At 35.7% G+C, this 15992-nt stretch overlaps 3 protein-coding genes across 3 annotated transcripts; 1 reads left to right on the forward strand and 2 right to left on the reverse strand.

Annotated features, from left to right (window-relative positions):
• Positions 1–3933: 3933 nt before the first annotated feature.
• CtsB (Cathepsin B) lies at positions 3934–5491 on the forward strand. The gene is made up of 2 exons (XM_073977807.1): positions 3934–4531; positions 4688–5491. The coding sequence occupies exons 1-2, from the start codon at positions 4142–4144 to the stop codon at positions 5330–5332; spliced, it is 1035 nt and encodes a 344-aa protein (XP_073833908.1). The 5' UTR covers positions 3934–4141; the 3' UTR covers positions 5333–5491.
• A 699-nt stretch (positions 5492–6190) lies between these two features.
• Positions 6191–7090, reverse strand: amrt (TM2 domain-containing protein 2 amaretto). Its single transcript, XM_073977808.1, has one exon. It carries the CDS (start codon positions 6985–6987, stop codon positions 6382–6384), a length of 606 nt encoding a protein of 201 aa, XP_073833909.1. The 5' UTR covers positions 6988–7090; the 3' UTR covers positions 6191–6381.
• A 3636-nt stretch (positions 7091–10726) lies between these two features.
• Positions 10727–12423, reverse strand: por (Protein-serine O-palmitoleoyltransferase por). The gene is made up of 2 exons (XM_073973530.1): positions 12078–12423; positions 10727–11950 (listed from the first exon to the last, which is right to left on the reverse strand). The coding sequence occupies exons 1-2, from the start codon at positions 12208–12210 to the stop codon at positions 10902–10904; spliced, it is 1182 nt and encodes a 393-aa protein (XP_073829631.1). The 5' UTR covers positions 12211–12423; the 3' UTR covers positions 10727–10901.
• Between the last annotated feature and the right edge of the window lie 3569 nt (positions 12424–15992).

Here is a 15992-nt window from a genome sequence, read left to right on the forward strand (position 1 = left end):
AAAAATAACTCCAAATCAAAAAAAAGTTCTTTAATTTTAAGCAAAATAAATAAAAATAATGAATATATTAATAAAATAATCAATAAATAATCCTGAATCCTAATATTTATAGTATTTTCCCACAAAAATAAGGTAAACATTGTGCAGCTGACCATTAGCAGATGGTGGATTAAAAAACAGCTGATCGAACTTGCTAAATGTTGCTGGGAAAAATTCTTTCAGCAACTTTTAGCAATTTCTCAGCAAACAACTGTCAAAATTGTTCTCTCGCTTCGCTCTCTTTTACTGAACTTTTGTGTAAAAAGACAGCATTTAGTAACATTTCGTAATAATTATCACAAATTATCACGTAAAAAGACACACCTTTTGTTGCTTATTCTCTTTTCTGATATGTGTTGATCATGTGTGCTGCAAAATATGAGTATGCGTGTCCGATGCTTTTTTATTAAAGCAACAATAGGTCTGTACGATAACCCAAAAGTTTGTGCAAATTTGCACAAACTTTTACAAAATGCTGTTCGATAACAAACTTGCAAAGTAGAAGAGAGAGAATTTGGAGACAATTGTGAGAGAATATTGGAGAGTTTTGGAGACTTTTGCTTACAAGTTTTTGCAAGGAAAATTTTTCTTGTAAGAATTTGCAAGTTTGATCAGCTGATTAAAATTCGAATGTTCTGTGGCGGACTTCTTGGCAAAAACAAAAACAAACGTTTGGCTATTAAAATAAATAGATATAAAAAGGGAAACAAATATTAAATAATAACTTATTTTGTAGTTTCTGGTGACTATTTTTTTATTTTAAAGGTATCAAATCTCAGCGAAAAGCAGTGCATCCATGGAGTAGGAGAAACACAATGTAGACTACCTGGCCGTCTAACGATATCAATAAATATGTTTGCCAAACATCGCAATGCGTTACAGTATGTTTTATATTTGTGCATTGGAAAGGGAATTATAGTTGTAAGCAACACTAAGGACCTCGTCACATAAGAGGCAGAAATGATTTCAGCCGGGTGGAACTCAGTTCCGGATCCTTGACGCAAGTCAACGGGGTTATGGACTTGACCACGTAAATCATAATATGGCTGTAAACAGGACCACAGCGAACTACATATGGTGCCATTGGGGGTTTTAAACCTTTCGGGCTGTTTTCTCAAGAAGTATAGACTTGCCCTTGAAATACTTTTACTGTCGTAATAGAGGCAGCGAATGCAAGATGCTTCAACAAAAATCAGTGATTCGAGAGCTTGGTTTACATTTACGAAATCCACTCGATTTCAACTGTCAAATCCATAGGTTAAACGTCAAATGAAATCAAGATGAGATTTCATTTGACGTTTGAGCTATGGAATTGACAGTTGAAATCGAGTGGATTTCGTAAATGTAAACTTAGCATTAAAGTGAACTTTTCCAAAATTCCTGGAGAACACACGAGGTCTATTTTCCTCTTGTTGGTCATATTTTTGTAATTTTAAATGGAAAATAAAAAATGCTAGACACCTTCAATTGTTAAATTTAATCTTTTTCGCCAACTTCTTCATTGTTGCTAAACTTTTTTCGAAGAAATTTTAGCAGGCAAAGCTGCAAATATTCGGTGCTTTTGCTAATATGGCGTTAGCATTTTAAACCCTGCTTGCAAGTACTCAGCAAGTTCTCAGTATCCTCTCTCCAATAATTTTTCTCTCTCGAAGCAAAAAATTTGCAGATTGTTATCGAACAGCAATTTGCCAACACTTGCAAGATGTCAGCTGATTTGATAAACAAGAAGAAGTTGGCGGAGAAGATTAAATAATAATAAATTAAATTAAATAAATAAAATAAGTTATTTCACATACACTATCGTTTTTCTAAATTTATTTAATATTATTTTCCCTTTTTTGTTTCTATTTATTTTAATAACCAAACCGATTTTTGCCAAGAAGTCCGCCATAAAGCATTCGAATTTAAATCAGCTGATCAAACTTGCAAATTCTTACAAGAAAATTTTCCTTGCAAAAATTCTCTCACAATTGTCTCCAAATTTGCTCTCTTCTACTTTACAAGTTTGTTATCGAACAGCATTTTGTAAAAGTTTGTGCAAATTTGTAAAAACTTTTTGGTTATCGTACTGACCTATTGGCTATCAAAAGTCAATTCCATAGCGCATACGCCAAATAAATCCTCATAAAGAAGGTTATCCAGACAAAAAGTTCTAATGCAAACGCCGTTTAAATGTTTGGCCTGTTCCTTTACTTTTGAAAATCGTAAAACCTGCAAAAGTAGTAAAAGTTGTAAACTGCTCCCATATGAATCGTATGGTGTCTGAAGTAAAGGAACGCTTTTCGAGTAAAAAGTGGTAAAACTTGAAGATTCTTGCACGTAAAGGAACAGAGCTGTTATTTTTTCGTTCAAACCCAGCAAAATGTTCGATGCCAAAGATGACATTCAATCATGGGTGCAAGTGATCTAGCATGTCATCTTTTTAGTATCTTCATCGATGAATTTTATATGAGCGTGGACCCCAAAAGATGACGTTCTTTTCTGGATCCTAAGCATGTCATTTTAACCAATGCGTTGACATGTCATTTCCACCAATGCTTTGGCATGTCATTTCTACCAATGATTTGACATGTCATTTTCACCAATGCTTTGACACGTCATTTTCACCCATGCTTTGACATGTCATTTTCACCCATGCTTTGACATGTCATTTTAACCAATGCTTTGGCATGTCATTTTCACCAACCCCTTGGCATGAAATTTTCATGTCTTGTTTGGAAAATGGAAATGCTGTATTGAAATATGGTTTTCATGAAAAATAAAACTCTTTATTAATTCAAACGAATTCATGAAATAGCTACAATTAATTTATCAGTTTAGTTTTTCAAAAGTTTACATCCAAAATTGCAATGTAATCACCACCGCTGCAACGCAAAAGATTACTTCCTCCGTTCTCCGCAACTGATATTCTTTCATCTTACAAAAGGTTTTTTCAATTATCTTCCCATCACCAGTTCAGATTTCAACATGGACTCCAAATGCACTCCTTTAAGTATTTTTATTTCGTAAATTACTTTTATTTTATAATTTTGTTATTTTATAACAACATTTTGGTAATTTATACTCTTTTGTTTAGTGACGGAAATATGTAGGGATCTACAACCCGGCTTGCTTTAGGGATCTCTAAGAACAAAATGTAACGAACGGGGAGGAGAGACTTTTTATGGAAAATACCATTTATGCTTAATTAATTTATTTTTAATTGTTTCTTTCCAAAAGTAGTTTCTTCTTTATTTTCAGATTCTTGTTCCTTTTCGTTTCGGACTTTTTTTCAAATTCCAAGAAGCGAGATTTGATTGATTTCATTCTATGTCAGATTTAGAACAGACAAGGGAACTTTTAAAATAGCAATGTGTGCAGTCCGATTCTATTTTTAGCTCGATGGTTGGGACTTCATATAATACCAATTGTTTAGAAGTTTTAGTTGTTTGATATGCAGGAAATGTAAGACAACATCACGACGACAGTTCTAACAACTTTGGTCTGTTCCAGAAACTGCAAGAATCTACTTATTTTTACTACGATAACAATTTTTCCTTAATGTTATCGGAAAAAATGGTAAAAATTAGTAGATTTTTGCAGTACTGGAACATACCAAAATGAAAATAAACAGGTGTGTAAACAAAAACACAAACATCATCTCTTTTTGATCGATGGAATGGGTACAAATGCTGATAAAAAGATCGGATCTTTCACGACTTCCTTTGCATTGGTTCAAATCCTAATGAAAAGATCGGATGTTCCACGACTTCCTTTGAACCAATGCAAAAGATGACATGAAATCACGTCATCGCAAAGAACCCCTTCCGTCAAATTTTGCTGGGAATTACCGTAACGACATTTCCACTTGTTACGTTTACGTTTAACAACATCGAACGTTATTCACAACGCATTGATAACATACAGCATTATTGGCGGTAGTCAGTACTGGCTTTTGTTTGGATTCCACTGATTTATTGATTTCATTCCAATTTGCAAGTGCAACAGAGTAGTTTCGTCTTTAATTGTTCGTCGGCTAGATTCGTTAATTTTGTGTTTAGTCATCGCTGTCTTTGTTTAATTTTAATAGAAAAACAAGTTGAAATAGTAATCTTTTGCAGAAATGCGTTTACAATTAATAATATTTACTGTGGCGGCGGCCCTAACACTATGTCAGGGCTTGGCCAAAGAAGATAACATTTTATCCAATGAGTTTATTGAAATTGTACGCAGTAAGGCAAAAACATGGACCGTAGGTAGGAATTTCCATGAATCCGTGCCATTAGCTCACATTCGTCGTTTAATGGGCGTTCATCCCGATGCACATAAATTTGCTTTGCCCGACAAGAAAGAGGTATTGGGTGAAGAACATTATCTCCAAGATATTGAAGTACCAGAGGAATTTGATTCCCGCACCCAATGGCCTAACTGCCCTACCATTAGGGAAATCAGAGATCAGGGATCTTGTGGTTCTTGTTGGGCTTTCGGTGCCGTTGAAGCTATGTCTGATCGTGTAAGTAATTATTTAGTACATTCAATGCGCAATTTAATGAACTCTTATCAGCACAACAATATTATTGTTAAGCTTCTTTGTTGTGTGCTGTGAGCCAATTAAATTGTTGTTGAAGTCTCTTATCACAGTTATTGTTTATTTGCTTGTTTTTGTTAGGTTTGTATTCATTCAAATGCAACCGTACATTTCCATTTTTCGGCCGATGACTTGGTTTCCTGTTGTCATACTTGCGGTTTTGGTTGTAATGGTGGTTTTCCCGGTGCTGCCTGGAGCTATTGGACCCGCAAGGGTATTGTAAGCGGTGGCCCTTACGGTTCCAGTCAGGGATGTCGTCCTTATGAAATTGCCCCCTGTGAACATCATGTAAATGGCACCCGTCCACCATGTGATGGTGAACATGGTAAAACTCCACGTTGCCAACATCAATGCCAAGCCTCGTACAATGTTGATTACAAGAAGGATAAACATTATGGATCCAAGGCCTATTCTGTCACCCGCAACGTCCAAGATATCCAAAAGGAAATTATGACAAATGGCCCGGTGGAGGGTGCTTTTACTGTTTATGAAGATTTAATCCTCTACAAGGATGGTGTTTATCAACATGTCCATGGCAAGGAACTGGGTGGTCATGCCATTCGTATTTTGGGTTGGGGTGTACAGAAACCCGATAACACCCCATATTGGTTGATTGCCAACTCTTGGAATACCGACTGGGGTAATAATGGTTACTTTAAAATTTTACGTGGCGAAGATCATTGCGGTATTGAGAGTCAAATTTCAGCTGGTTTGCCAAAGATTTAAAAATAGGCCATTGGCTTGGAGTTTTTAAAAGTGTGTTAGCAGAAAGTAAAAAGAAATTTTAAATTTATGTCGATATTGATATGTGAAAAATTGTTTTTAAAATAATAGGATTATATGTATCTAGAGAGCATTACTTTAATAAACGATCTCGAACAAAAATTAATTGTTTCAATTATTTTTTATACGACAGTGGTTTTAGAAGTAACAAAAGAACACAATAAACGTTGTTTCTTTTAATTTATCGTTGGAAATCTAGCTTTATGATCAATAACGCATCTGAAAAAGGGAAGCCGACGACTTGAACCCACACACCCACCACTGTGAGAAATGACATGTTTCGCCTTTTGGTAACGAAGGCTCCTCAGACATATCGGATGTGGGAAAGCTTTGCTACCATCTTTTACTCTTTCAAATGCAATTTGTTTGTTGAGACCAGATGAAGAGACCGACGACCAGGACAATAAGATTTGTCAAAAAAGTGTCTTTAGTACGGCGTTCCATTGAAGGGCATATACGGTAGGTGCATAATTCTGCAACGTAGTCAAATCGATATCTTTTGGCATTGATTACTACCCACCCAAATGGTATATTAAGAGAGATGTAGAAGATTTGCAAAGGTCAAAGTGGCATACCGACGCCATAACTTCTCAACCATTTTTGTTGATACATCTAGGTTTTGGTAAAAGTTTTTATGCAATTATTAGGGAATTGAATGTACTATGTTTTAAAATTAATCATTTTTGTTCTCCTTTTTTAGATACGAGGTTTATATGTAAAATCGTATTCAATAATGAATATCATATAAGGAGAGTAGTCAAATTAAATCAAATATGCAAATAAAATAAAATTGCAATTAAGTCAATTTTTTGTTATGTATGTATTTGATTTTTCCAATAAACATTTGTTTTGTATTTTATATTACAAATTAAAAGCTTAATAAGGTATATTATTTATATCACAATTTACTCATTCCTTCCTACTCGTGCTCTGCTCGCCGCTACTAATTATGTCCTTCCATCTTCTCGTTCACGCTTCCAGAAGAACCTTTGCTAAACATATGGATTCCAATTACTATCATCCTCCGGTGTTAAACGATTCGTTATCAACAATATTATATCAACAATCCACCAGACACCCACACCACCCAATGTCAGCAATTTTCCCACAGCTGTACCTGTTTGACCCAAACAAAAACGATCCATACCCAAGAAACCCAACAGCAAACTGTACAGAAGTGTTGTTAGAAAATAATGTTCGGAATATCTGATACATGGTACACCATCCCGTTGAAATGTCCTCGGTCCATGACAATCGATATCAATGAATACGGTGCATTGCACCTTGGTGTGTTCCACATCTTCATAGTTAAGGCCACCAAATTTCAAACAACCATAACCTTTTTCTTCCTTGGCCGTTTTATTCTCCTTGTGATCGATGGGTTTATTGCATTCAATGAAGTCATCCGGTAACATGGAACACAAGACTTTTGGTCCCCAAACACGATAATTGGTGTTGTCAGCCGCTGCAACACGGGCATTATTACCAATTGCACTTGTTACTTGTTGTTCACGGTCACTGCGAGCCTGTATAGCCGTCGACAAGTGTAGCCAGGTAAGGAATAACAACAACATTAATTGTTTATAGTGGGATTTCATTGTTTTTGTTATAATTTTTGAGTGGCTTTTGGAATCAAAACAATTTTGTTAATTAAAACAACAATGCTAGTTTGACAGTTTCCACATAGGGATATACAATTCGACTTTCCATTAAAAATCGACTTTTCTACCAATGATTAACCCCCTGTTTTTGTAAAAATGTTGTAGATGTCAAGGCAAATTCATATAAGGTATATGCATGAATTACAACAACTAACAAATTTACAAAAACAACATTGTTGTTTTCGAAAATTAATTGTCAAAGAAAATATTGAATAATAGGGTCGCTCCAAAAATGTTCTCAGGAAAAACATTAATACATTTTGAAAATCCTCTAGAATAGAACAAATTTAAATTACTATCGTAGGTAATTTTTATACCCTCAGCCTTTAGGCTAAGGAGAGGGTATATACACTTTGATACGATGAAAATGTGCCTTATCGAAATAATGGTTTTAGACCCCAAGTATGTTTGGACGAAATGTGTTTCAGACAATTTGGAGTCGATCTAGCCAATTTGGAGTCGATCTAGCAATGTCCGTCTGTCTGTCTGTCCTGCTGGCTGGAGCGCACGATAACTCTCGAACGGATGAACCGATTAGGTTCAAATTTTGGCTTTAGTAATATTTTGCCCAAACTTAGTTTAAGTTCGAAGATGAGCTACATCGGTCCACTCCTTCCTGTACCTCCCTCACAAAAGTTCGAAAATGTTCGGAAAGTTTGTGCGCACTATAACTCTTGAAGGGAGTTACCGATTTGGTCCATACTTTGTCCATAGTGAAATGTGTACCAGAGTAATATGAGGTTCCAATATGGTCTCAATAGGTCCACTCCTTCGGGTACCTCCCACACAAAATTTCGGAAAAGTTCAGTTTAGGGCCATCTCTCGAATCGCTTTGATTTTTGTTGCAACAACTTGTATTCACTGCCCCCCATACGACGGTATAAGTTTCATCAGGGGCAAGTCCATACTTCCTGAGAAAAAGCCTGAAAGTTGCAAAAAGCCCCTGTGACGCCGTGTGTGGTGGTTGGAGCGCAAGATAACTCTGGAACGGATCTGCCGATTCGGTCCAAAATTTGGCCTTATTAATATTTTGTCCAAACATAGTTTACGTTTGAAGATAAGCCATATCGGTCCACTCCCTACGTTTGAAGATAAGCCATATCGGTCCACTCCTTCAGGTACCTCCCCCACAAAAGTTCAAAAATGTTCGGAAAATTGGTTCATACGGTAACTCTTGAAGGGAATGGCCGAATTGGTCCATACTTTACACATCCTAATATATCTACTAGATATAGATCAGGTTCAAATATGGACTATATTTGTACACTCCATCCGGTACCTCCCACACAAAATTTCGGATAAGTTCACTTTAAGACCTGCTATCGAATCACTTTGATTTTTTTTTTTTTTTTTTGAAGCAACTTACATTCGCTGCCTCAATTACGATGGTAAACGTTTTTTCAGGGGCAAGTCCATACTTCTTGAGAAAACGTCCCGAAGGGTGTAAAAACCCCCAATGGCACCATATGTAGTGGCTTGAGATCCATTTCCATAATGGTCAATGGTCAAGATCCATTCCTTTTAGTATCTCCTCCGCAAAACTTTTGATCTCTAAAAACCCACCGGGCATGACTTTCCCAATACAAAAGTTAACCGGGCATGACTTTCCCAATACAAAAGTTCACCGGGCATGACTTTCTCAATACAAAAGTTCACCGGGCATGACTTTCCCAATACAAAAGTTCACCGGGCATGACTTCCCAATACCAAAGTTCACCGGGCACGACTTTCCCATACAAAAGTTCACCGGAGATGACTTTCCCAATACAAAAGTTCACCGGGCATGACTTTCCCAATACAAAAGTTCAACGGAGATGACTTTCTCGATACAAAAGTTCACCGGGCATGACTTTTCCCATACAAAAGTTCACCGGGCATGACTTTCCCAATACAAAAGTTCACCGGGCATGACTTTCCCAATACAAAAGTTCACCAGAGATGACTTTCCCAATACAAAAGTTCACCAGAGATGACTTTCCCAATACAAAAGTTCACCGGAAATGACTTTTCCCATACAAAAGTTCACCCGAGATGACTTTCCCAATACAAAAGTTCACCGGAAATGACTTTTCCAATACAAAAGTTCACCGGAGATGACTTTCCCAATACAAAAGTTCACCGGGCATGACTTTCCCAATACAAAAGTTCACCGGGCATGACTTTCCCAATACAAAAGTTCACCGGGCATGACTTTCCCAATACAAAAGTTCACCGGGCATGACTTTCCCAATACAAAAGTTCACCGGAGATGACTTTTCCCATACAAAAGTTCACCGGAGATGACTTTCCCAATACAAAAGTTCACCGGGCATGACTTTCCCAATACAAAAGTTCACCGGGCATGACTTTTTGGGGAAAAATTGTTTCAATATATACAGGCTGAGGGTATATCTGATACTTTTTACTTGTTATTATTAACATGGGATTTTAATTTATTCTTTTTTGGCTGGGAAGCCGTTTTTCTAGTTTCGTTTTCTTTTAATTTTTGTCATTATTTTTGCAAACTATTTTTGTATAATGTTATCTTAGTCATGGATTAATCAGCAAGAAATGTTGTATTTATTTGTAATGCGCACATTGGTCTTAAAGACTTTTTGCATTACTATGTACCATGGTGTAAGAAAGAAGGTGATACAATAATAGGTTTGTCCTTGTACATTCTCAGTAAATATTACTCAGTAACTTATTTTTAGAGAGTAAAGCATTTTATACTCTTTCAAAGGAAAAAAATAAAAAAGTAAAAAGACAACATTCAGTAAAAATTTTCAATTTGATTAAAATTTACGATTATGATATTTGAATATTTTAAACTTTTGACAACTGCCCAAAGCTACAAAAGATTACTGAACAAAATTCCTTCAGTAAAAATTATATGTTCTCAGTAATAAAAATTTCAAAACTAGTTTCTCAATTCATTCTCTTTTACTGAACATTTGTGTAAAAAAACAACATTCAGTAATAATTTGTAATAATTATTACAAATTATCGAGTACGCAGACACACTTAATAGCAACCTATGTCTTCATCTGCTGTCAAAACATATTTTTAATCAAAAATAAATAACAAATATTTCGCTTCTATAAAAAATATCTGTGTACAACATCATTGTTTAAGCTTCGCGAATAATATTTTAACGTTTTCTTCTAAATTTTTTGGATATTTCGCGCAAAAAAAAAATTGGCAGCAAACTACAACCTAACGTCAACTTTTGGATCACCTTGTTAAATTCGCCTTGCTATGTACCTATGAATAATAAATATAAATAAAATATAAAATTCCATTTCATTTTGCTGGGTAGTTATATTTTTCATTGCGAATTCCGTACTTGCCGAGATATCGTTATATGATCAGTAGTGGGATTCTGTAACTCATTTTTGCTGTTACCGACAAAAATCGGTAAAATTAAATCGCAAAATTATGACTAAAAACGTAAAGAAAAGTTGGCATCACTGTTTGTGAGGCTAGCGACTACTTTTCATTCATCGTTAACTTACCGAAAAATTTCGTTAATTATCGAAATTATAAGCATTTTAATTTTATCGATAAAAGCAAAAATGAGTTACAGAATCCCACTACAGGTAAGATAGATGTTTGAACCTGCGGAAACCCTTAAATCTTAAGTAAAAAAATCTTTATTTCAATCCATCTTCTTTCATAAGCTAAATAAAAGTCGGTCTTTCTTTATCTTTTTCTTAACAAAATTCGTATATATTTCTGGTATCAAAATTATTGTTTATAACAATTAAACTTAATACTATAACCTTATAAACTATCTAACTTAGTTAAGTACACATGGGTCGGGCAGTAGAGATTACTCATTAACACAGATATAAATTAGGAAAAAATAAAACTCAAATGGCAAAATAAAACAAAGCCGTTGCTGAAGCTAGCCAATGACCAAAGAAGTTCATATTAGACCATACTAATAAATTGTCCAATGGTGAGGCAGATGCATTTTGTGAATTTAACATAACACCCAAATAGGCCAGCTGTAACAGGGCAATAAAGCTGAAAACAAAGTTTACCAAACGTACCAGTATACTCGGCATTGTATACCATGGAAGGCGGCTATTTTTAGGACAATGTTTATATTTACAATTATTTCGGCATGGAATAGCCTCTACGCAGGCATTAAACACCTGGGCCAATGTGCGTCGTAATTTATTTTCAAAATAACTAAACAAACCCAACGAAATTAAGATCAAATAAACTAAATAATTGAATCCATGGACCAAACAAGATACCAAATAAGTAACGAGTATCGCCAAAACGTACGATGAACGTAAACGTTGAAAGATGGTCGTCTTCAGCCATATATGCATGGGTATATTCCAATTACGTATGGCCATTGCCAAAGAACGTGGTAATTCAATTTCCAAAGGCTTCACAATACGTAGAGCTGTTGAAGAGCCCCCAACGAGAATGGGTGAATGTGGCCAAATGTTTGTCAGTAAGGTTGCATGTGATAGAAAACTAATGAAGTAATGACTGCAGCGCACCGAGAGGGCATCCATATAGGTACGATACCACAGACCACCATTCCATAATTGTTTCAACCATGGCAACATGCAATTGGAGAGATTCAAAAATAAAACGGCTAAGATAATATAGAAAATAATATACCCAATTTGCTTGAATTTTTTGCCACTTGTTTTGTTTGTATCCTTATACATTTTATATGGAATCCATGGACCCAATATCAAAGAAGATGGACTACACAAGTAACCCAGAATTGGTAGCCATTGAAATGTTTCGCGACCATCCTGTATGTCAAAGGCCACCGATATCATTTTCATACTGATCAGCATTTGAGGACCACGTATTGTCTCAAACTTGTCATGCTTCAGCAGTAACTCTGCCAAGAGTTGACTAAAAATAACATAAGCACAAGACCACAAACCTTTGTGGTGTATTTGCGGAAGAACATATAACAAACGAACAAAGCAGCAAATATTTAGAATATTGACAATAACATAGAACGTTGATGGGCCAACATAAAGCCATAGACTTAATAAACCGCAACCCACCGATAATACGTGATATGCCATGGGGATTTCTTTCAGCCTTTTGACGATTCCCCATAGAAGACGATGCACTAATCCACATCCTAGTAATATGATGATGTATTGCTGTATTTGTTGTGTGGTCTGTAGAATACATCCTTTGCAAACATCCGTAAAGGTTTCATCTGCCAGCGCCGTATCGTAGACATAGTCGTCTTCGCCATTTCCATCGTGTATTTGTTCGTCATAATAATAGTAATCCATAATAATTATATAAATGAGGCAATTTGTTTATTTATATACGACCGGCAAACTGAACTGAGTGCTAAAATTGCATTACTTTTTTTTTGCTATGCAGTGAAATGTAAACAAAAGGAAAAGTTGTGACGCTGACGTCTTCGTTTTTTGAAACGCACAATCAAAGAGGCTGGCATAAAACGGTATGTATGCTGTGTGTCAGACATAGGAACTTTCTTAAGCTAGGGTCACATTAGGCAAATATTTGCTCTAGCGACCGGCAGTGTGCGCTTTCTGAGAGCAAATGAGCGTAAATAATGCATTGAAATTTATGCTGAATTGCTCTCAGTAAACACACACTCCCTGTCGCTGGAACAAATATTTGCCTAGTGTGACCCTAGCTTTAGACATCATTATCAGCCTAGAGTAATTTGTCCCAATTTAGTCCCAATTTACATTGGGCGAGTTTACTTGCAGCAATTGTCATTTTGTAGGAGAGAGAGGTGAGGCATATGGTAACCCTTTGCCTCTCAGCACCCTCTCATACCTACAAACTGACAATTGCCGCAAGTAAACTCGCCTAATGTAAATTGCGACTTACATTAGGCGAGTTTACTTGCGGCAATTGTCAGTTTGTTGGAGAGAGAGGTGAGGTATATGGTAACCCTTTGCCTCTCAACACCCTCTCTCACCCACAAACTGACAATTGCCGCAAGTAAACTCGCCTAATGTAAATTGGGACTTACAATGAAAAAAAAATACATCAATACGAATATTTGGTCTGTTCCTTTACTTTTGAAAATGGTAAAACTGGCAAAAGTAGCAAAAGTTGTAATGTACTTCCATATGAATTGTATGGTGCCTGAAGTAAAGGAACGCTTTTCGAGTAAAAAGTTGTAAAACATGAAGATTCTTGCACGTAAAGGAACAGAGCTATTGCTACACAAGCTTCATGACATTTCTTTCTTGCGCCATGTTTACATTATAGTTTTTTGCCGTGTTAACCTACATAATGAGGATTTATTTGACGTATATATTCTACAGCAGCTTTTACATCGAACTTGTTTTATAAAACATGCGTCATTTAGGTTGTCAATTCCATAGAATATCTGTCAAATAAATGACGTAAATTCCTAAACCCCCTTTTTAAATGCAAGTGTAAAATGCATTTTAATCCAGTTACTCCTATGCCACACCCTAAAACTTGCACTAAAAACTCGGTTTATATATAAACATTCTATATTTCTCTCTTTTACGAGTTTTACTGTTAAAAAGTACGGGAACAAAGTTTATGCGTTCTTAGTCTTATGCTTGGTTTACATTTACGAAATCCACTCGATTACAACTGCCAATTCCTTTGCGTATACGTCACATGAAAACTCATCCGAAATGTATTGGATTTCATTTGACGTTTAAGTAATGGAATTGACAGTTGAAATCTGGTGCATTTCGTAAATGTAAACTAAGCACTAGTCTACACGGGAGTGATTACATAGAAACAAAAATACTCGATGTAACAACACCTAATTTCTGAGAGTAGTTATTGTATAGCTGTTTTTGGAACCGCTCATGGCCCTATGGGCTAGGTTACTGTGTTTGTCAAATAAAAATTAAATTAAATCATTGCATTGAAATCACTTTAGTGTGGACCGGGATATACTAAAGTAATTTTATGAACATACTGTAATGGGAAACTCCATCTGAGACAGCCTAATTTCATGAAATTATTTAATTCAAAATCACTCTAGAGTGGACACGAGCATGTTGGTCTGTTCCAGAAGCGAAAAAATCTACTAATTTTTATCGTTAGTCCCGGTCCACACTAGAGAAATTTCAATGAAATTTTGACATTAAATTTAGCTTTTTTTGGGAAAGACACATAAGTCTTTTTCCTTAAGTCTCGGGCCACATTAGAGTTATTTCAATGAAATTTCAACATTAAACTTTGCCCTTGTCCCGGTCCACACTAGAGTGATTTCATTGAAAAAATTGCATGAAATTATGCGTCTCTAGATCGACTTCCATAGTAGAGTAAAATCATAAAATTGCTGTAGTGGGGAATTCGATTTAGGAACGCCTAATTTCATGAAATTCACGCTAGTGTGGTCTGGGACTTTTTTGAGGAGAAAACATAATTTCAAGAAACTAGTGTACACTGTTTCATGTGTTCTGCAATTTTGCTTTGTTGCAGTATTCGTATGAAACAAACAGTCCGTTTTATTGCAGGTTCTGGGACAGAGCATTTGTTTGTCGGACAGTCAAAAACCTAGAAAACCTGTCATTCACTATACGGGAAGAAATTGATATCCCTACCGAACGCCGAATATCCCAATTTACTAATCTCTGGGTGGTTACCTTTATTATCCTTACATTCTTTTTCCTCCTTCTTCTAAACAAATGATATAAACGTTTGTCATTTTCCTCTACTGCGCTGTCTTCTCTTTTGCATGAAAAGAAAATAAAAATGGCGAGCGAAAAACGAAACACTAGCTTCGTTCCCGTACTTTTTATGATAAAACTCGTAAAAGAGAGAACTGAAAAAATTTTGTTCTCGCACACAAGTTTTTTGAAATAGTTCGGGAACGGAAAAATGGAAAATACGTCAAAAAAAATGGAACAAATGTCAAAGTCGGCGTATCAGCCAATCAGACGCCGGCAACCATGTTACTATTTTTTTACTCGCCCAAATTTGTCGTGTAAAAAGTTTTTAAACAGGGCGTCATTCAGCGCCATTTTTGTTTAAAGAGAAGTGAACATTTTACAACTTTTTTGTGTACGGGAACGCTTTTTCGAGTAAAATGTGTAAAAGTCGTAAAAATTGTAAAAACTTTTTAGTTCTGGAACACATCTACTGACTTTGACTGTTTATAGTGTGTAAATGTTGGTGTGGGGGCATGGTACAATTAGAAAGGCTGATCGAATCTAAAACGTGAAAAACTATGAATTCGCCATGAAAAATCAAAACAAAAAACCATATGATTCGGCAAGTAAGAGATAGCATGTCTACACGTTATAGACAAATACAAGCGATAAAAAGAGACAACGAGAGACCATTTGCCGAAAATTTTGACAGTTTACATTACAAAAAAAGTTGCTTTGTTGTAGCAATTCGCCGATGCATCTACCTTTCTTATTGTACCATGTGTGGGGGCAAAGAATTTAATTTGCCGCATGTTTTTGAGACGAATTCAATTTACAACAACTTCTTTTGACGTTTCAAATTCGATCGATTGAGCTTCGTCTACCTACCTTGGCAATTGTGCTATTAACAAAAATCAGCTGACTGTCATTTAAATCCTCCAAAGATATATCTAAATGCAATGAGATTTGTACTGGATTTATTAAATCCAGTTGAGGATTTATGGCTAGTCTAAATGAACTATAAGATTTCTTTTCCTATTGCCTAAAAGTCAATTTAGACTACACTGGATTTAGCAATTATCTGGTTTTATTTGACATATGTTGTATGAAAATGACAACTTAAATCCACTGGATTTGCCAAATCCAGCATAGTCTAATAGTACGTTTATATATAACCGGATTTAACAAACCCACTGGGTTTCAAATGTCAACTCCCTTGCGTATACGTCAAATAAATCCTCAGTAAGAAGGTTAACCCTGCAAAAGGCTATAATATAAACATGGCCTAAATCAGGCATAACACCAATTTTCATCTTTCTTTCAATATTGGTTTTCATACCA

This window comes from Musca autumnalis, unplaced genomic scaffold, assembly GCF_047663935.1.
Source record: "Musca autumnalis isolate F117 unplaced genomic scaffold, ASM4766393v1 scaffold_3, whole genome shotgun sequence".
Classification (NCBI taxonomy): Eukaryota; Metazoa; Arthropoda; class Insecta; order Diptera; family Muscidae; genus Musca; species Musca autumnalis.

What these genes read in the sequence shown, in the direction of transcription:
- amrt (XM_073977808.1), bottom strand. Translation starts at nt 6,987, where the DNA reads ATGAAATCCCACTATAAACAATTAATGTTGTTGTTATTCCTTACCTGG.
- CtsB (XM_073977807.1), top strand. Translation starts at nt 4,142, where the DNA reads ATGCGTTTACAATTAATAATATTTACTGTGGCGGCGGCCCTAACACTA. An exon ending in TTGAAGCTATGTCTGATCGT is followed by an intron (nt 4,532 to 4,687) that starts GTAAGTAATTAT and finishes TGTTTTTGTTAG; the next exon opens with GTTTGTATTCATTCAAATGC.
- por (XM_073973530.1), bottom strand. Translation starts at nt 12,210, where the DNA reads ATGTATTCTACAGACCACACAACAAATACAGCAATACATCATCATATT. An exon ending in TGGCATATCACGTATTATCG is followed by an intron (nt 11,951 to 12,077) that starts GTGGGTTGCGGT and finishes TACACCACAAAG; the next exon opens with GTTTGTGGTCTTGTGCTTAT.